General features: G+C 38.6%; 1 protein-coding gene across 1 annotated transcript in view; it reads left to right on the top strand.

The window, feature by feature from the left end:
- The first annotated feature begins 758 nt into the window (after positions 1 to 758).
- The window catches only part of EFHB (EF-hand domain family member B), a 35,986-nt gene continuing 15,433 nt past the window's right edge, over positions 759 to 21,311 (top strand). The window contains exons 1-7 of the mRNA XM_031940335.1: positions 759 to 1,515; positions 2,658 to 2,720; positions 5,650 to 5,790; positions 7,276 to 7,456; positions 9,884 to 9,994; positions 13,459 to 13,588; positions 20,600 to 20,683. Of these exons, the coding sequence (XP_031796195.1) occupies positions 823 to 1,515; positions 2,658 to 2,720; positions 5,650 to 5,790; positions 7,276 to 7,456; positions 9,884 to 9,994; positions 13,459 to 13,588; positions 20,600 to 20,683 (1,403 nt within the window). The 5' untranslated portion in view covers positions 759 to 822. The remainder of the gene's footprint in view (positions 1,516 to 2,657; positions 2,721 to 5,649; positions 5,791 to 7,275; positions 7,457 to 9,883; positions 9,995 to 13,458; positions 13,589 to 20,599; positions 20,684 to 21,311) is intronic.

Here is a 21,311-nt window from a genome sequence, read left to right as displayed (position 1 = left end):
GGGAGGCCTGTTCTTTCAGGTCTGGAATCCCTAATGCAAAGGAAATGGATTCTAGCTTTATAAAAATGTTGAGGGAAACTTAGCATCTTATCCCATGCTTTCTCCCCTCCCTTCCTGAAAAGGTGGAGAGCAAACAATATGGAAAACCAATTATTGGGGTGATGATGATGGGAACATCTTTGAATTTGTAATCGAACGGGAGAAAAAAATCTGGATATAGTCTGACATGCACCTTCAGCGGAAGCTTTCAAAAATGAAATTCTGGAAAACTAAGAAAAAAGAGTGTTGCTTAAGAAGCCATGCTCCTAAGGGACCCCCTTACTCTTTCTCACCAGTAGAATGGAAGCATTGATTGCGTACCAGGTAATGAGCTACAGGGGATAAAAGCACTTCTCCAGGGTCAGAGCTAAGCTTAGACACTTACTCGCGGTAGGATCCCGTTGGCACTTTGTGCCTTAGTTTCCTCGTCTGTAAAATAAGAGGGTCGGGCTTCCCGGCCCTTATTGTCCCTTCCAGTTCTAAACCTTTGATTCTATGAACTTTCCCCAAACGACCCCAGCCCTTTCAGAGGAGAGGAACAGCAGCTCAGAGACCCCTTCCCTGGCAGCCGGCGGGGAGCGGGTTACCCTTCTACTCTTGCAAAGGAACCTCACAAAGGGCGCCGGAGCAAGGGGAGAAAGGAGAACGGGCTCGAGGGGGCGGGGCCCACCATGCCCCGCCCCCGTTCCCTAGGTAACCAGTTCAAATAGTGACGCTCCTCTCTCCCTGGACCACTCCACGTGCCCCGGCATCGGAGGCATCCCTTCGCGGGGGGCTGCGGTCATGGAGCCCCAGCCAGAGCGGCGTCCCTCGGCGGGCGGGGGGAGCCCCGCGGCGCTGGAAGTCCCAGCAGCCGCGAATGCGCCTAGTCCGGAACAAGGCCGGCCCGGGGGGCCGGTCCCTCTCCCAAGGCCGATGCTCCAGCGGCGACCGCTCCCCATGTACCAGCAGGTGCCGGAGGCGATCTGCACCACGGACACCTTGCGGCCTCTGGATGAGGGCGAGGAGCTGTCCCCGGAGCCCGAGCCCGTGCCGCTGACCCGCAGCCCCAAGCAGACGAGCCTCCTGGCTTACTTGTACCCGCCGGCCGAGCCGGACCAAAAGAAAGACGCGGAGTTACCCAGCCAGCCCCCCGCGGCTCAGGAGCGCGGGAAAGCCCCAGAGGGTCCGCAGAAGGCGGGCGAGAAGCCCCCGCCGTGTCCCAAGCCCGGCGTGGTGTTCTCGTCCAAGTTCTCCAGTCCCGAGCCTTTGGGGCCTGACCAGAAGCCGGAGCTCCCGCTGGACTTGGAGAGTGGGCTGTCCACCAGGGTGATATACAGTGTGGACCCCGAGAGCGAGGCCACAGCCGGGCTGGGGAGAGAGCCCTCCGCTTGCCTTTTCAAGCTGGCGCCCACGGAAGTGGACGTGGAGCCCCCGGATAATGTCCGGCCTGTTTACCTTGGGAAATTTTTTGACCGGAATCCTGGCTGGCCAACTGTGAGTTCTGAGTTCCCTTGCACCCCCAATCCGTTCTCCTTTTTTCCTCTTCCTTCCCCTTGCCGTTCTCTGGGACCCTAGTGCCTCAGTATTACCATTAAGTCAGAGCACTGGTTTCCACGGTGATTTATGGAGAGCACTTGTTACTTTGTAGAAACTTTCTCTGTTATTTTTTTGCCTCCTAGTATCCATTGACCCATATTGGGTCCCCATATTGTACCTCTGTTTCCTTGGAAACTGATACAATCCCTGGTTTCCTTAGGGGAGTAATCCCTCCCCGCTTCAGGTCTCAAACTTTCTATTTCATTTTTGCTCTTGTTCTCTCATAAGCCTTCCATGGAGGAAGGATTGGGTATGTTACAATTCCTTCTCTGTTTCTAAACCTTTTGAATGCACCAGTTACAATACTTAGGTTCTTTCTGTTATCCCTCACTCTGGCTACAGCACCTTTTGCATGTTGCCCTGAGTACTTGTATTCACCAATCTTTGAATATTAAATATTCAGGAAAGGCTTTTCCCACTCCAACTTTGACATATTAGTTATTTACTTTCCCATTCATCATTTCCAAGCAGTTTTCCCATTTCCCAGTTATCCTTCCCATTTGTCTTGCTAATTAACATTCTTCTTTTCTATCAGCCCCACTGGTGTGTAACAGGACACATTTAAGTCTAACCAATGGGGAAAATGGTGTTTACATTGTCAAGAATACTGTCTCTAGAATCCTACAGGAGCCTTGGGTTCAATTCTAATGCCCACTTTCTGGGTGATCTTCCTAAGCATCTATAAGATGAGGAAGTTGATCCATGGCTTCCCAGATCCCTTCTAGCTCTGTGGTCCTAGAGCAAAGTCCATTCTGGATCTCAGAAAGTAATTGAAGAAATTATTTTTCCATTTATTACTTATTTTGAAATGATTATTAGCAACATTATATTCTCCTTAAGGAGACTATTCAAGATAATTTGAGATTTATAAAGATATACTAGTCCATATGTATATGTACACATACACATTTTATTTTTTATTTCACTTGGGATTGTAACTTGAAAATACAAGCTCAGGCAAAGTTTCAAAGCAACGTTCTTTCCTGACAGTGCTGAGCCTTCTAGTTTTCATCTTTTTTTTTTTTTTCCCTCCTTTTTAGGCAGGGAAACTTAATCCAGTTGGATATAGAACTGAAAACTGTTTGACTGAAAAATGGCCTCGAGTGAGTGTTGTCAATAAATACATGTTTATTTTTTTGCCGTAGATATGACCTTCAGGAAAATTTAGTTAACTCTCAATATTCTCTCTTAAGTTTATATAAGCTCCAAGAATATTTATAGGCTTTCATCTGATAGAGTTTGGTGAGAAGTGAAGGTGATACTGGTTCCCAAACATACTTGAACTCAAGGTGTGATGGGAAAGAGCACTAAATAGAGACCCGTGTTCTAGTTCTGGCTCAAACCACTTAACTCTTAGCACCTAAATATGTTTATTTACAAAATAAAAGAGGTGGAATTAGAGATGTTGAATTCCTACCCAAATCAGAACTCCTGAAAGTCGATGACCTATAGTGGCAATCCTGGTGTAATGGAAAGAAGGGGAAAATGGAAGGGAAAAGTCATTTATTAACCACCTAGGAGCAGTGCTAAGTGTTTTATAAATGTTAGTCAAAAAAACCTCAAAGGGATCAATTTTGGCTCTAGAAGCCTCTTTTTCTGTTACCTTGGGCTAGTCAGATAATTTATCTGACCTTCACATAGAAAATGGAAATAATCAGGTTTTCAATTTGATTTCAGAGGGACTATATAAATCAGAAAGTTGTCTATTAATGCCATTTCTTGATAGTAACTATTACTGAGTAAACTCATCCTAACTAGAAGGAATCTAATACTTTGTTCAAAGATGAGATGTTAGTGACTCTTGACTATTGATTTTCTAAATATTGCTATTGTAATTTATTTCTATGGGAGGTAAAACAGAGACAAATTGCTATTGATTTTCAGTAGGGTTTTTCAGATGAACTTTGGTTTTGTTTATAGAAGATATTGAGGTACATCAGAAATCACACTGACTCTTGCATTGAAGGTCCTGAGTTCAGATACTGCTTCCAATGGTTACTGCATGAGTAACTAGAAAAAAATACCACTCCTTGGGCCTTAGTTTAATCCTCTGGAAAATGAGGGGATTGAACTATCTTTGCTCTGAGGTTCCTTCATAAGGACAATCTGTCATTCCATGATCCCAAAATTTCATAGTTGGAATTAAAATTTTTTCTTTTGATAATGTGACATAGTGGATAAAGATCTGGTCTTGGTTTCAGGAAGATCTGGATTCAAATCTTACCTCTGACACATACTCATGGTAAGCTCGACTTGAAACCTTGACTTGCATATTTATATATTACTGAACTTTCACTCTAGACATTCCCCAATCCCAAAATAATGGATTTATTATATAGCCTCTGAGCTGCTATGGTTGATACTTAGCAGAAAAAGGTAACACTAAAAATAATTAATTATGTAACTTTTTCTCATAAACACAGATATATACACATACATACCTATATAATATAGAATGTTTAGGGTTGTATCGTGTTTGTTTTAGTAGACTCAAAGGGAGTGCAATTGTATATTAATGTTATGGTAAGAAAGCTTTGTTGATGTCTTATTCCCCTTGTCACAAAATAAAAGTTCTCACCAAAACCAACTGACAATGGAGGAACTCTTTGGGGGAAAGATAAGTAGTTCTCTATCTACTGATTTTGTTGAACAGGTGGGAGCAGAGATGTAGACCAGAGTAGTCAAGAGATGAGGGGCTGCATCTTGAGAAAGGTTTACCTATAGCAGTGAAAAAAAGACCAAGGAGGAAGAAGTTAAAGAGGTGTGATCAGAGAGTTAGGGGAAGAACCTGGCTAATATATGGCTAGGCAGCCAAGGAAAGTGAGAGTTTTCTGTTTGGTTCAGACGACATTTAGTTCAAACAACATACTCTGAAGACTATATGAAAACTACAATGAAGACATTTAACAAAACTGGGAAATAGAGAATGGGAAGTAATAGGCTGGGTACTGAACCTTGCCAAGATTCAATTTCATTACCTGTAAAATGGAACTAAACATTTGTGTTAGGTTACAAGGTGTAAAACAGTTCTGAGTAGCAATTTGTTAAAGTAATTTCCTCACCAGGGTTTCCCTATACCAGTAAAATCAATGGGCCAATTAAAAAAAATTGTACTCCCCACCTCACAAGGTCACTGCAAGAGAAGCATCTTGTAAACCTTTAAAGTGATCAATAGGACTGATTTTTGAAGCCAATGTTCTTGCCCTCATAGAGCTTACAATTTCAAGTAGAAGGTGTGATTAGTGGTTTTACACTGCAGTTCAAGGGAGATGATGAAGGGAAAGATGTTGTATTTGGCCAGTAGGACTCCCTTTGACAACCTTACACACTTGAGAGAGTTTTTAATACAATAGTGGCATTGAAGACTAGATTCTAAGGGGCTAAGAAGAAAGCTGATTGATGAAAAGGTGAAGCAACTCACAAATTCTATAATTCTTTCAATGAATTTTGTGGCAAAACAGTAATAGGAGAAGGTCCAAGGGAAAAGGATCTAATTAGGCCTTTTTAGGCTAGGGGACACCTGGGCATATTTGTAGATGAAGAGGAATGATTCACTGAAGGAAAAGAGATAAAAGAGGTAGTCAAGACTTTCAGTTATGTTTTACAGACAGACACTACAGTCATAGAATTCTATTACTGTGAACTATGGGGCTTTTCTATTTTAAAGGTTTTTTTTTTTCATCATAATAATTCTTCCCCTTTCTCTTTCTTTTCTTATTCTCTTTCCTTTCCTTTCCTTTTTTCTTTATTTCTCTTCCTTCCTTCCTCTCCTCCCCCTCTTTCTTCTTCTTTTCTTCTTCCTTTTTCTTTTCTTCTCTCTTCTTCCTTTTTCTTCTCTTCTTCCTTCTTTTCTTCTCTCTTCTTCTTCTTTTCTTCTTCTTCTTCTTCTTCTTCTTCTTCTTCTTCTTCTTCTTTCTTTCTGTCTGTCTCGGTCTCTCTGTCTCTCCCTCTCCCCGCTCCTCTTCTTTTCCCTCTCCCCCCCAATCTCTGTCTCTCTTTGTCTCTGTCTCTCTGTCTCTCTCTCTCTCTCAGCCTGTGACTCCACTCAATGAGAGAAAGTTTTATAAATCGAGGTATCCAGATCCTGGTACTGAACGTATATTTTATGGCAGAGCAAATGATCCTGATGTCTCAAATTTGATACATGGTAAAAAATACGATATGTCACTCAAGGTATTTTGCTTTCCTTTTAATTTTAAATTTTTGATGTGGAAAATAGAGAAATCATGAATTGATGAAATGCAGGCACTGGATTTAAACCTTTCCCCTGGTCCTACTTCTATAATTGTGTTTTCTATTCATCCACTTGAAAAGATGTTAATTATGAGCAGTAAAAAAGAAAGTCCTAAATCAAAAAGACAAGGATATATATATATATATATATATATATATATGTATATAAATTCATTAAGAAAATGTGTATGTGTGTATACACACACACACACACACACACATGCACACACATTTTCTTAATGAATTTCTATACCGTTCAATTTGGAACACTTGTCAAAATGTTTTTATTTCCTCTATCTTCTGGTGCAGAGACAGAGTAGGAATATATGCAGTAGAAGAAAGCTCATATTTATAGAATGTTTAAATTTGAAGTGACTTCAAAAAATAACTGAAAACTAAAAAACTTTTCTCCTCTAGAAGAAGAAGAGTAAGAACATTTGCATTCTAGTTCTAATTCTGCTATTTAAAAATATACTTTTTCATTTATGGAATAAAACAAAACATTTCCATAACATAGTATAACAAAAATTAATGCTTTCTAAGTTATTTTCTTCCATCTTTAACGCTCCATGGTCAATGATTACATAAACAACTGCTCTGAGATTTTTGGAGAGGGAAGGAGGGAGAATGGCAAGATGGGGATGATCACTGCTACAGATATCTTCAGAGAAGGAATTATAGATAGATGTAAGAATTCATCCATAGACTGGAAACCTTGCTCACAAATAAGTGGGCTGCATACATTAGTTTCCTCCTAGTAAAGGCAAAAGATTCTTTCAGATTTTGCTAAAGGAGAAAGAGGAGACATAACTTTGGAAAAATCTATTTTTTTTTTCAAGGATATAAATGTGTTGGTGAGATATGGTAAAAACGGGCTTGCTTTTTGTTATAGAATTACTTATTATATATGCTATATATTTTGCTATATACTATACAACATTATATATTTAATAAATTTAATAAATATATTATGTTATATAATTGTATACTATATGCTATTATATTATTATTTATTATATAATTACAAATTGGGATTAGGGATCATGACAGAGTATTTGGAAAGAGTTTGTACAGTTCTGGGAATGTGGAGGCTGGTTTTGTTGCCACTCCCATAGGTCCTGTATCCTAGAATGTCTTGAGTTGATGAGATGGCAATTGGGAGAGCTGTCCTTGAGAACCTACCTTGAGTTCCTGGAATCACTGACAGCCACAAGTTCAGGCACATAATCATACTCCTAATCATATCTCAACACTGGTATGTCTTACTACCAATGAGAGATGAGCAGACTGTTCCTCTTGCCTTTTAACAACCTCAACTATCAAATATATTTTCCTCACAGAATGATATTTTAAAATAATATGATATTTTAGACCCTCACCTTTAATTTTTTGTATTAAAATCATGTTATGTATGGTTCCTTTAAGATGGGTCATTTGATCAATCCACTTCCTATAACTACATTTCAACAAAGATTTAAGGAAACAAAAGAATCCATCTATTTCAGTAATCGGAGAGCGCCATTAGGGAGGTCCCACGATCAAACGCAAAATTTACCTGAATATGTTGATACAGTTTATACAACATTTGGAGCACAACACTTCAGAGGTAACAAACATGATAGCGATCGCACAAATCCTCCTCAGAAGTATAAGGAAATGTCAAGTATTTGTAGTGTGTGGGAAATATAGAAACAATGTATGTGATGATTAAGAATGAAAAGATTGGGATGATGGGACAGAGTAGCCCCCCAGCCTAGGGCATGGTTGTGGCAGACCTGGCCCTGCCTACTTCCAAGAAGGAACAATTATCCAGTTGGGATAAAGAAGAAGATTTGAGGATCCATAAATCTAGAGCTGGGAAGAAATTAAGAGCTTATTTAGGCCAATATACTCAGGTTTACAAAAGAAGAAACTTGAGTCCCATTGTGGTTAAATGACCATATTCTTTGATTCCCAAACTAGTTTTCTTTTCACTGTTCCATGTTGATGCTTATGTTTCCATCATTTCCCTTTCCGTGAATGAAATCACCCTTGGCTAGGAAATGGAGGAGATGTAATATAATCCCCCTGGCTAAGATGATCATATCTGCAGAAAGTACTACCGGAACACCTCCTTTCTCCATTTGGATATATAGAAATCAAAGTTTATAAAACTGATTCATTGACAGGGGGATTATTTAACCTAGTACATCTAAGTATTTGCTTAAAATTCAAACACTATGCAACAAGGTCAAAGCACAGAAAACCTAAATTATTAGGAACTCCTAAAAATTGGAGAATAATTGGAAATGAAAATGAGAATATAATTCCAAATTCTTGGAAACATGAAATTTGACAGGGAAACTCTTCCAGCTCATACATGTTATTTATACTGAAATAGGTATTGGGCTTTTCAAGAGGAGTGCAAATGATGGGGAAATGGGGAGTTTACTGAACATCTCAGGGTTGGGAGGCTAGAATGCTTCACTGGACCTGGAAGACCTCAGACTCCAGCTAAATCTTTTTGATCTAAATGAGTTTCTTGGACTCCCAAGATCATCTTTGTCATGAAGAGTAGTAGCCAAAGAGTTCACACTCAGTCTACCTACTTTAAACAAAATTAGTTGCGGAGAGCCAAAGTATCTTTGAACCTTACTTGAGGTTCCAAACTTAAGAGGGAAGCCTTGGGGATCTTGGACCACATTCTTTGGTTCAATATATTCTGAACCAGGAATTAAAAAATAATTTATTAAGCACTGTCTGTGTATCTTGTATATACAGATAGAAAAGTAAGATAATTCTTTACTCTCAAGAAGCTTACAGTCTAATGAGAGAGAATAAACAGAGAAGTTTTGCTTAATAAGTCAGAGGGAAAGTTCTCATGGTTTTTAGTGTGTAGTGGCAGAGCAGGTAGCAGTACATCTTAAATCTTGTTTCCTCCAATAAAATCATATCAGTTTCTGGTGTTGAACCTTTCAGCAGTGTCAAGCACTTTGGGGTCTTGTTCTGGGTCTTCAGTAGCTGTGGCTGAGTCCCCCACAGAAGCAGATGTCAGGGTACGTCTTCACAGGGAGTTGTTTCCCCAGGTGATTACTGTGGAGGCTGAACTGGAAACAGGACCTGTGGCCTGAATGGTGCAGCCCCTCCCAGGGGCTATTTATTTCCACTAGGGTCTGAAGTAGAGGGGTCCAAGTGGGAGGGAGGTGTAGGGGAAGCTTGGTCCACCTAGCAATGATACCTCCTCTCTATTCCTCTGATTTTCTCGCTGCTTCAGCTGGGCTGGGGATTGCCACTCTTGTATATATGACAGTTTTCTTGAGTATTTGTGAGCTTCAAACAGACTCTGGAAACATTCAAAGATGCCTCAGCTAGTCTGGGGATTCCTTAATGTGCCAGAGTGTGGATGAGGTTGTGGCCCCCTTTGGAATTCAAAGGTATCAATTCATTTTCATCTTGGGCTTCTTGGGCAGTCAATGGTTATATTATTTGTACAAATTGAAACTCTTTTTGGATATATCTTTTGGGTCTTCCCTTTTTTTCTTGTCACCTCTCTCCCAGTCTTCTGTTCCCTCTCTCCTTTTCCTCCCTCTTCCTTCCTCATTCTTCTCCCTTGGTCTCCTTCTCCTCCTCCTCCTTCTCTTTCTCCTCCTCTTCCTCCTCCTCCTCCTCCTCCTCCTTCTCCTCTTCCTCCTCCTTCTCTTCTTCCTTCTTTTCTCTCTCTGTATTTCTGTCTCTCTTGCTGTCTGTCTCTTTCTTCCTCCCTCCCTACATCCTTCTCTCTCTGTCTCTTTATTTTTCCCTGTCTCTGTCTATCTCTTCTGTCTCTGTTTCTGTCTCTTCCTTCTCTCTCCTTTTTATCTGTCTCTCTGTCTCTTTGTGTCTTTGCTTCTGTCCATCTCTCCCCCTCTCTCATTCCCTCTTCCCTTTCTTCCTTCCCTATCTCTGTCTTTCCTCTCTTCTTCTTCTCTCCCCCTCTCCCCTTCTCTCTCATGAATTAATAGTATCTTTAAATGAGTTAATTTTATTTCTTCACATTGATTTGCCCTTCTTTCAGACTTACCTGCTGGAGAGGTAGTGAATCCACCTAAATCTTCTAAACAAGTATCTGAAGAAGCAGATCAAGGACATGATCTGTATATTATATCCCACAACGATTATTATGCAGGTAAGAACATAGTGATTGGGAATATATACATATGTACTATTTATAAAACATATTCATTGATTCATTCATTAACCATTTATTAAATTCCCATTATGAGACATCTATAGATTCCTAAATCTATTCTCACAAACCTTACAATCTAGCACAGGGTAAATATGTATGGAGAACCTGTTATCTCTCAGTGTGGGGAAGTCCTCATGGGGTTTCAGTCCCTCTTCTACCAGGTATTTGAGTGGATTTTAAGCTCAATAGGAAAGTAGTATAAGAACAATCAAAAAGAAGTTAATGTGAACTGGGGGCTGCATTTAACAAGAGGAATAGTTTGCAAGAACAGAGGTTACAGATCTGTTTTCTGCTTTGCTCAGATGACATAAAAGATTTTGCAATTCTGGACCCCACATTTTGGAAAGATCATTTAAAAACTCATGGAGGGATTTCCAGAGGTTGGCAACGAGAATTGTGAAAAGGACCTGAGACCATGCCATTTGAGGATCGGATTCTGAAAGCAGACACTGTTTCCTACCCAAGCAATCCCTTCTATGAGGAGGGAACTTGGGAGAATTTATGTACATGTGTATGTGTAATACACATATCAGAGCTCATGTGTATATATATATATATATGTATGTTTGTGTACTAACATACACATAAACACATAAGCATGCATATCTTTCAAAATGCAAAAACATCAAAGGGATTTTTTTTAAAGCAACATAACTTTAATTTAAGCTAAGGCTTAGTTTCAAGGATCATGCATTTAGAGATGAAGAAATCTGAGAAATCATCTCCAAATTCCTCATTTTATAGTTTGAGAAATTGAGGCCCAGAAAAATGAAGTGGCTTCTCAGGATTTTGGAGTTACAAAACTTTATTTGAATCTAATTTCTCTGGCTTCCAATTCAGGGCCCCTGCCACTGCATCAAGTGCAGACGATGAGCTTATTTAATAATTAGTACATACTAGATGTATTCTTTGTCCAATCTAAGAAAAATGAACTATGAATAGAGTTTTATGATAGCATTTTCCTTGGTGATTTGTTGTTAAATATAGCCTGGAAATAATAAAATACTGGCTGATTTCAGTGTTTTGTTTTGTTTTTTGAAACCTGTTGCCAAGCTGCCATATGACCTTGGAAAGTCCACCGTCACATACCATGTCCTTTAAAGCTCATAAATTGTTAGCTTGCCTTGGGGTGTGTAATGAGGCTAATGATGCATGTTAAGGCCTTTTTGGCCACTTAGTTGAGCTTTGGCTATGAGTTGAGCTATGAGCACAATTCATTTCATTCAACTAGAGGCATATGATACCTCGTACTGGATTTAGGGTATCTCCCTACTCTCTTTTCTTCTTTTCCTTTTCCTACTTTATCCCTCATTATTCTTGCCTCCATACCTACTACTCGTAATTGGAACTTCTGTCCCTCCTCTGACACAAACAGATTGCTTCACCTTTTTGGATTACCACCAATGCCCGTTCTGCCCTACTAACTATGGTGCCTTCTGCTTACCGCTGCCATGCAAATGCTATATGTCTCCTCTGCTTCCTTTTTTGTTCAATTATTTCAGTTGTGTCCCATCTGGGATTTCCTTGACAGAGGTACTAAAATGGTTTCCATTTCCTTCCCCAGCTCATTTTACACATGAGGAAACCGAGGCAAAAAGAATTAAATGATTTGTCCCGAGTCACACAGTTAGTAAGTGTCTGAGGCTGGATTTGAAATTCAGAAAATCTTTCTGAGTCCAGACCTAACTATCCACTGCTCCACCTAGCCAATGTTTGCATCAAACAGAACTTCTGCTTCCTTAGCTACTTCCTAAACTTCACCTTTGCTCTCTGGCTATGCCTTGAATATCATTTACAGGTTTGGCCTTTTCCTTGCTCTCAACACTTTTGGATTCTTTCTTTCCCCCCTGCCTTCTGGCTTTGATCCCATTTATGGTAGAAGCAATATCCCTAACCATAAAACTCCTAGGGGACTGGCTTGAATCAAACCCAGCCCAGAACATATCTCGAGGGAGGAAATGCCGTAACATGTACTAAAAAAGGTGGTAAGGCATGGAATTTTTATTTTTATAAATGTTTTCCTTTGAGGTTTCTGTAGTTAAGGTAGTATTTGCCTGTTAAGGATCGAGGGCCTATACTTAAGTTTAAGGGCCAAGGCAGGATTCTGATGATGTTATTGCCCAGCAAGGCTGGGCCAAAACTTTTGCTCCAGCAGCCTGCAAGCTGACTGTATTGCTGCTGTTGTTCAGTCACTTTTCAGTCATGTCTGAATCTTCATTTGGGGTTTCCTTGGCAAAGATCCTGGAGTGGTTTGCCATTTCCTTCTGCAGTTCATTTTACAGATGAGAAACTAAGGCCCATAAGATTAATTAAGATTGCTCAGAGGTAAGTGTTTGAGGTGAGATTTGAATTCATGAAGATGAGTCTTCCTGATTCCAAACCTAGTACTCTATTCACTACACTACATAGCTACCTATTACAATCCAGAAATCTAAGGATTTCCTTAATAATCATGGGTCTTTCCAGTTTGACATCTTCACTGCTTGCCTTTTGCCTAAGGGAGGAGAAGCAATAGTTTCTACCAAACCTAATAAGTTATATTATAATATCTGGCTAAATATTTGTCTAAACAGAAAGAACTGAAGTTGGGTTGCACAATGGATAGAGCACTAGGCTCAGGGTCAGGAAGATCTGAATTCAAAACCCGACTTAGATATTTCCTAGCTGAATCATCCTGGACAAATCACTTTAATCTCTATCTCAGTTTCTTCATCTATAAATCTGGATAGCAACAACTTATCACAGGATTGCTGTGGGAAATCAGGTTAATACATATGAGGGACTTTATAAATTGAAAGCACATTCAAAAATTTTAATGATTATTATTAAATTTAAATTTAAATAAAGATCTGTTTGTGTGTCTTGATTCCCATCCTTTTCCATTGCCCAGAGCCAATATTGTATCATATCTATGTCATTACCTTTCCTATTACAATTCCACGGAACATTCTTTTCAAATAGTCATCTCAGATGTCAACACTAACATATACTATAGAGTCATAACATTTTGGAGCTTCAAGAGGCCTTATAGGTCATCTAGTTTAACTCTCTTACTTTACAGATAAGGAAACTGAGACTCAGAGAAGCTAATGATAATGCTGCTACTGATGGCAAAAATAACAATGATGATAATGCTAATTAGCATTTATATAATCACTAAAGTGTTTTACTTATGTTAAGTAATTTAATTCTCACAGTAATGCTGTGAGTTAGATCCTTCACTACTTGTAACTAAGTAATATCTATCAACATCCATCTTTCTTGGGCTTATAACTTGCCCGGGGTCACCAAGGCATTCTTTGTTGTTGTCGGTGTTCAGGGCTTTTCCCCATACCTTTAGAAGCTTGATCCTGATAAAATCATTCCCCTGGTCTAAATGAGAAGCCTCCTTTCTTTTACAGGGGAAAAGAAGAATAGGAAATATAACCCAGAAAGCTTTAGTAGGTGTGATATTTTTGGAGGGATAACGCCACATTTTAATGATGGTCGAGTTGCAGCAAAATCTTTACGGTGGCTCCACGAACTAGAAATGTAAGTTAAATTATGTTGTTTCTTAAAGTAATTAGTAAACACATCATTTTGGACTTAGAAGGGTGAAAATCTCTAATTGGTGATTTCAAATGGATTCAAGTTTCTTAAAGTCAATATGTTTTCCAATACTCTGTTAAGAAGAACATAGAAAAGATGTAATGGAAAATTGATACCTTGGCATTCATATTTTAGCTTTTTTAATGCTTAATTGGGCAAGTGATTTGCTAAATTTTGGTTAGTTTGACACTGTGGCAAGCTTGCTGCAATGCTTCCATACTCTGAAGATTTCAGCTTTCTGATTCATTGGTTTGGGTATTCACCTTACAATACAGTTATAACAAGGATTCTCTAGCACTTAGCTTGGACAGACCCAGGCCCACCCTCTCCCCCTGCAGTTTTCATATGGAAACTCTTTTGGTCAGCAAGGCAGAGTGAGGCAACTTGTACAACCCTGTACAAACATTTACCAGGTCTATCTAGATATGCCTTTTTATATCAATAGGTATCCAGGAAACCATGAGGTTACAAAAACTTCATCCAGAAAGGAACAATTTAGGTCTTCATTCTCCAGCCCAATTAAATCCTGGAGACAGCTTTGTGACCTTTGAGGGGAAAATTACCTTAACTTGTATACAGAATGGGATTAGGATATTGCTCCTACCACAACAGGGGTAACTTTTGCAGTGAAAAATTCACTGTCTTATGCTGAATTTGTATTAATGAGCCTTTCTGAACTGATCTAGATTGATCCTCGGCTGGCGGACTGTTCCTGGAGCCCAGAGGTCCTTAGGCTACATAAACAAGTTATGTGAGAATGCTGAAGAAAGTACACAGTGTAGAGACAGGGTAGCTAAGGCCAGAAGGGCTTTAGAGAGCAGTGGCAGTGCAGATGATAAGGCCTGGTAGTTCTGTATCTCATCGGAAGGAATGGAATTGTTGACTCCTATCTTACTCAAGACCTGTGAATCATCAGGTAACCTAGGAGAAGGGGAAAGGAAGGGAGACAGGTTTGTCATTGGTGAGTTTTTCTGCTTCCTAAGCCAGAAGATTTCTGCCACTGAGAGGGTGGGGCAGCTTTGGATGGTTTCTGGGAGGCCCCAGGACTAGGTGATTTGGGAAAGAAAGGAGAGGAGGAAGGTTATTTCTATACCACTCTGAGGCATTGCATGAGACTTTATTACAGAAATGATATAATGTTCTTCCCTGCAAAACTGAAGTATGAGTTTATAAGTTTGTAACAGAGATTTTGAGAGCTGCTTGGAGCACAGAGAAGTTAAATCTTGATCAGAATTACCCAATGGGGTTATCAGAATTAGAATTTGAATATAGATCTTCCTAATTCTAAAACTGGTCTTCTATCAATTATGGCCCACCGTGTCTCCGTTGGTAAAAATATGAACTCTCTCTTTGTCTTATTGACTCCTTTCCTTATATCAGGGTCCAGCTACAGACATACCTTTGGCCCCATTTGGAATGACATGAGAACATGAAGCTCAGTCTTTAGCATTAATGCCAAAGGGAGAAAAAAAAGGAAAACTAAAACCTTATTAATATTGAATCAATAGCATTGTTTTCCTTTCTTCCTTCCTTTCCTTCCCTTCCTTCCTTCCCCTCCTTCCTTCCCCTCTTTCTTTCCCCTCCTTCCTTCCCTTCCTTCCTTCCCCTCCTTCCTTCCCCTCCTTCCTTCCCTTCCTTCCTTCCCTTCCTTCCTTCCCCTCCTTCCTTCCCTTCCTTCCTTCCCTTCCTTCCTTCCCCTCCTTCCTTCCCTTCCTTCCTTCCCTTCTTCCCCTCTTTCCTTTCCTTCCTTCCTTCCCTTCTTCCCCTTCCTTCCCTTCCCTCCTTCCCCTCCTTCCCCTCCTTCCTTCCTTCCCTTCCTTCCTTCCCTTCCTTTCCCTCCTTCCTTCCCTCCTTCCTTCCCTTCCTTTCCCTCCTTCCCCTCCTTTCCTTCCTTCCTTCCCCTCCTTCCTTCCCTTCCTTTCCCTCCTTCCCCTCCTTCCCTTCCTTCCCCTCCTTCCTTTCCTTCCTTCCCTTCCTTTCCCTCCTTCCTTTCCTTCCCTTCCTTCCTTCCCCTCCTTCCTTCCCCTCTTTCTTTCCCCTCCTTCCTTCCCTTCCTTCCTTCCCCTCCTTCCTTCCCCTCCTTCCTTCCCTTCCTTCCTTCCCTTCCTTCCTTCCCCTCCTTCCTTCCCTTCCTTCCTTCCCTTCCTTCCTTCCCCTCCTTCCTTCCCTTCCTTCCTTCCCTTCAATTATAGATCAATTACCCTAATGAATATTGTTGCAAAAATCTTAACTAAAACATTAGTAAAGAGATTATAGCATTTTGTTGTCAGTATAATACACTATGACCAAGTAGGATTTATACTAGGAATGTAGGGCTGGTTCAATGTGAGGAGAACTATTAGCATAATTGACTATATCAATAACCAAACTGACACAAATAATATGAACATATCTGTAGTGATGTGATTGAAGGCAATTCCAATAGATTTGTAATAGAGCCACCTGCATTCAGAGAAACGACTAACATGGATCACAACATAGTATTTTCTACCTTTGTTGTTGTTCTTGTTGTTTGCTTGCTTGTTTTTTTTTTCTTCTTTCTCAGTGTTTCCTCTTTTGATCTGATTTTTCTTGTGCAGCATGATAAATGTGGAAATAGGTTTAGCGGAATTGTAAATGTTTAACTTATATTGGATTACTTGCTCTCTAGGGGAAAGCAGAGATGGGGAAGCAGGGAAAAAATTTGGAACACAAGGTTTAGCAACTGTGAATGTTAAAAATTATCTTTGCATGTATTTTGAAAAATAAAAAAGCTATTATGATAAAAAGAAATTATTTTCTTTAGTGAGTTTTTATATCTCTTTGTCCATCTAACTAATTCTGTTTTTTTTTAAGAAATTCTTTTCTCTAGTAAATTTTTGTTCCTCCTTTTCCATTTGGCCTGGTCTGCTTTTTAAGAAGTTCTTCAGTGAATTTTTGCACCTGTTATCTTTTGTCCAATTTGCTTAGCGTGTTATTTTCTTCAGTATTTTTATACCTCTTTTTGCCAAGTTGTTAATTCTTTTCATTTTTTTTTTGCAGTACTCTTATTTGTTTCCCTCATTTTTCTCAACCACTCATATCCTTATTTAACTCTTCCAGGACAGTATTTTTATAACCTCTTTTTACCAAGCTGTTAATTCTTTTCATTTTTTTTTTTTTTGCAGTACTCTTATTTGTTTCCCTAATTTTTCTCTACCACTCATATCTTTATTTAACTCTTCCAGGATAGTATTTTTATACCTCTTTTTACCAAGCTGCTAATTCTCTTTTCATAATTTTCTTGCACTACTCTCATTTCTTTCTCTAATTTTTCTCTACCATTCTTATAGCTTTCTTTAACTCTTCTAGGAATTCTTGTTGGGCTTGGATCCAGTTAACATTTTTTGAGACTGCTTATCTCTGTTTTCATGTTGTCTTCTCTTGAATTTATGTCTTGGTCTTCCTTGACACTGTATGAGTCGTTATTTTTTTTCCCTGGTTGTTGTTTACTCATTTTCCCAAATTATTTCTTGGCTTTAAACTTTATGTTTAAGTTGGGCCCTGCTCAGTTTAGGGTGGGAAGGCACTGTTTTAAGATTCAGGCTTTTTTGGTGATAGTTTTAGAGGATTACAAGTTTTCAGTGCTTCTAAGGTGGTATGATATGGGGAGAATTGTGGCCACTGTTCCCATCTGTGATTCTCACTTGCTTCCTTGTAGTCACAAGCTCTAGTGCTCCTTTCAGCTCCGGAACTGTGACCAGGTCCCCCATTCCCTTGTGATCAACCATCAGCACTCCTCTCTCTTCTGGAACTGTGACCCAGAGCTCTGTTTGGGAAATGGAGTTCCCACTTAGTGCCAGCAACACCAGTGGCAGGAAAGGGTTCCCTGTAATCTCTGGTTGGTTGTCTGACTGTCTCTGGACTGAGAGCTCCCAAAGCTCCCACCATCATCACCTTCAAACCTGTCCCTGGTGCATGTGCTCAACACTGCCACTAGCCTGGTGAATCAGACTTTTCCTGTGAACTTCCCAAGTTGTTTTAGGGTGGGAAAATATCTCATTTCAACCTGTTGTTATCTCTGCTGTTCCAAAATTTGATTTGAAGTACTTGGGAGGGGAATGCTAGGAGAGTTCATCTGAATTACTGCCTGTACTCTTCCTCCACCACTCTTAAAGGTTACTTTGGAAACATAAATGGCAAGATCTGTTTTTATTTTGCTATTGTTTGCAACAAGGAGTGGAGTGTCCCGAGGATCTAGCCTTGGCCCCTGTGATCATCAATATTTTTTCAATGACTCAGAGGAAGCATAGAAGGTATGCTTGTTAAATTTGCAAATGAAACAGAGCTAGGAGGGATAAATGGTGTAGAGTCTGGGTCCCAAAGAGCTGATAAACTAGAACAATGAGGTAAAGGGAATAAAATGAGATTTAATAAGAATAAATATTAAGTTCTATGCTTCTGCTCAGAAAATCCGCTTTCTTAAATATACAATAAGGGAATTATGGCTAGGCAATAATTTCTTGTAAACAAGATTGAAGGGTTTTAGGAGATAGCAAACTCAATACAGTTTCAGTGTGACAGGGCCACCAAATCAGTTTTCTTTGCATTGAGAGCCATAGCTCATGTATGATATTAAGTTCTAACATAATAATTTTTATAATCATTGATTCGGTGATATGGAAAAATTCCATAGGAAAATCCTCTGGCTCCCATTAAAGATTGTGAATAAAATCTTTCCTAGCTCTCATTTGTAATTGGAACATCTTAAGAGAACCCTCCTTTTTCTCTCCTTTTCTTTTCCAATCTCTGGCTATAGTGATAAGAACTGACTCAAAATGATGCTGTTTTTCCCATCTCCCCCACATATTGCAGTCACTAATATAGAAGATATTTCAAAATGAATTCTAATAGTGGTATATTAACTAAGTGAGAAAAATATTTAGTTGAAAAAATTTTACTTAAACAGTAAGTGATGCTAGAAAATTCTGATTAATCACACAAGTGAAAAATACAGGAAATTTTGAAAAATAGTTCTTAATGAAAAAATGACAGACACTCCCACTGTGTACCATCCTAGGTAGAACACATTTGGGCTAAATAGGATTCAATTCTGATTGCTAAATTTTAGGAAGAGTAACATATACAGATTGCAATATATTCAAAAGATATAGATCAGATTGACAAAAGAACTGGAAAACACACAAATATTCATTGAAGAAAATGCAGATGGTTACTGTACTAAAAAAGAACTCTTAAAAGGTGGGAATGTGTTGTCTGTCTTCAAATATTTGCAAAGATCTGATGTGGAAGTGGGGTCACATTTGCTCTGCTGAACTTCAGAGAGCAGAATTGAAGTGCAAAGTTAGAGAGGCAGGATGGTAAAGAAAAGTTGTACAGCAATTAGAACTTTCTTAAAGTGGAATGCTTTCCTTGGAAGAGACTGGGATCTCTTTTCCTTGGAGATCTTTTATTCAGAGACTGGAGGACCATTTTCTAGAGATGTAGTAGGAGAATTCTTGATTAGAAATAGATTGGACAAGGTCGTCCCTTGAGGGCCCTTCTAAATCTAAGATTCTATGATGTTTTTGTATATGAGAACTCATACAAGGTTATTCTTAACCTTATAGAACCCACTAGTTAAGAAGTACAACAAGAAATAGAGAAGTTGAATTAATTTATATTTTGGTATATTCTTTTGTTTCTCCACAGAGTGTCACTCTTCCCTAGAAACTTGTTCAGCTTAGCAATATCTGTATATGACAAGAAATGAACACATTTTATTTTTGAGCAAATTGTGGCTTCAAATATCTGTTGCATTTTAAAAAAATACCTAAGGATAAAACATTGTGATTATATTTACTAATTATTCTATAGCCTGCCACAAAATCTCAGAAAATGTCAGATAGAACATTTTTTTAATTTAAATTTTTTATTACATTTTAAGTTTAGTATTATCTCGTTACTTTTCTTTTTGCCTCACACTAGAAAAGGCCACCATTTCTCGTGCACACACTCACACACATGCATGTACACACACCATATACTATACATACTTTTATTTATCAGTTCTTTAATTGGAGGTGGATAGCATTTTTCTTCATAGATCCTTTGTAGTTTCGTTGAATATTTATAATACTAAGAATAGTTTAGTTCACAGTTATTCTTCAAACATTATTTCTGTTCTTGTATACAATGATCTTTTGGTTCTGCTCATTTCATTCCTTATTATTTCATGTAAATCTTTCCATGTTTTTCTAACATAAACCTGCTCATTATTTATTACAACACAGCAATATTACATCACAATCATATACCACAACTTTTTTAGTCATCCCCAACTGAGGGGGTGTCCCCTTAATTTCTAATTCTTTGCCACAACAAAGAAGGTTGCTACAAATATTTTAGAACATAGAAGTTATTTTTCTTTTTCCCTGATCACCTTGAGAAATAGACCTAATAGTGGTATTGCTGGATCAGAAGATATACACAATTTTATAACTTTTGGGGCATAATTCCAGATTGCTTCCCGAAAAGGTTAGATCAGTTCACAGTTCCACCAATAGTGTTAGTGTCCTAATTTTTCCACATCCCTTCCAACATTTGCCATTTCTCCTTCTGTCATTTTAGTTAATCTGATAGATATGAAGTGATATCTTAAAATTGTTTTAATTTCCTTATACAATAATGATTTAGAACATTTTTTATAATGGCCTTTTATTTTTCAAAATAAATTCAAAGATTTTTCAACATTTCCTCTTGCAAAACCTTGTGTTTCAAATTTTTCTCCCTCCTTCCCCATCTCCACAACAAGGATAATAACAACACCGCCAAAAAAAAATGAAAATACTGTGTTGTGATCTATATTCAGTCTCCACAATCCTCTCTCTGGATGTGGATAGCTCTTTCTATCACATGTATTGGAATTGCTTTGAATCACCTCATTGTTGAAGACAGTCAAGTCCATCAGATCTATCTTATTTTCTAATTTTACAGGAAAAAAGGCAGTAAAATAGTTTCCAAAAGAGTTGACGATTTCAATGAAAAGTTTCAGCACAAACTTGGAAAAGTCTGGGATCCGTAAGTTATATAGACAAAGTTTCCAATTAATTGATTTTTTTCTCACTACTTTAGAAAAATACAGTGTTCAACATTGATATTTTAAAAAAAAATCTTTCTTTTAAAATGAAGAATTCTTTAAATTTTGATCATAAGCAACATTTTAATGCTTTCATGACCTCAAAAGACTAAAGCCTGCTGGCTTGCTTTTGTGTGGAGTTGAGAACCTCAGTAGCTAAAACTGATTGTGTCCTCATTAAGTTCACCACCTATATGGTGAGTCCTGGAGGTTACAAGTTACTTAAGGAAAGCTGGATCAGTCCAGGTCAGAATCAAAGTAGATCAAAGCTTCCATGCCTACCATGGGTTGGACCTGTGAATGGGCTGTTTCCTGCCAGAATAAGATAGGGAAGCCTAGCCTTAAAATAAAACAAGACAAAACTATCTCCATGACCTCAAATTTATATTTACATATGTATATATATATATATATATATATATATATATATACATACATACATATATATCTATATACATACACACACTCATATTATCTTCTATCTTAAATGGGATGTTTGGAATTTTTTTTTTTTTTTGCTTTTAAAATATGGGGTGCAGCAATACTTAGCAACAATTATAATAAGGGACA

Source organism: Sarcophilus harrisii, chromosome 5 (assembly GCF_902635505.1).
Source record: "Sarcophilus harrisii chromosome 5, mSarHar1.11, whole genome shotgun sequence".
In the NCBI taxonomy this organism is placed as follows: domain Eukaryota; kingdom Metazoa; phylum Chordata; class Mammalia; order Dasyuromorphia; family Dasyuridae; genus Sarcophilus; species Sarcophilus harrisii.
The sequence above is the reverse complement of the archived record's forward strand: the minus strand, read 5'-3'. Positions and strand labels throughout refer to the sequence as shown.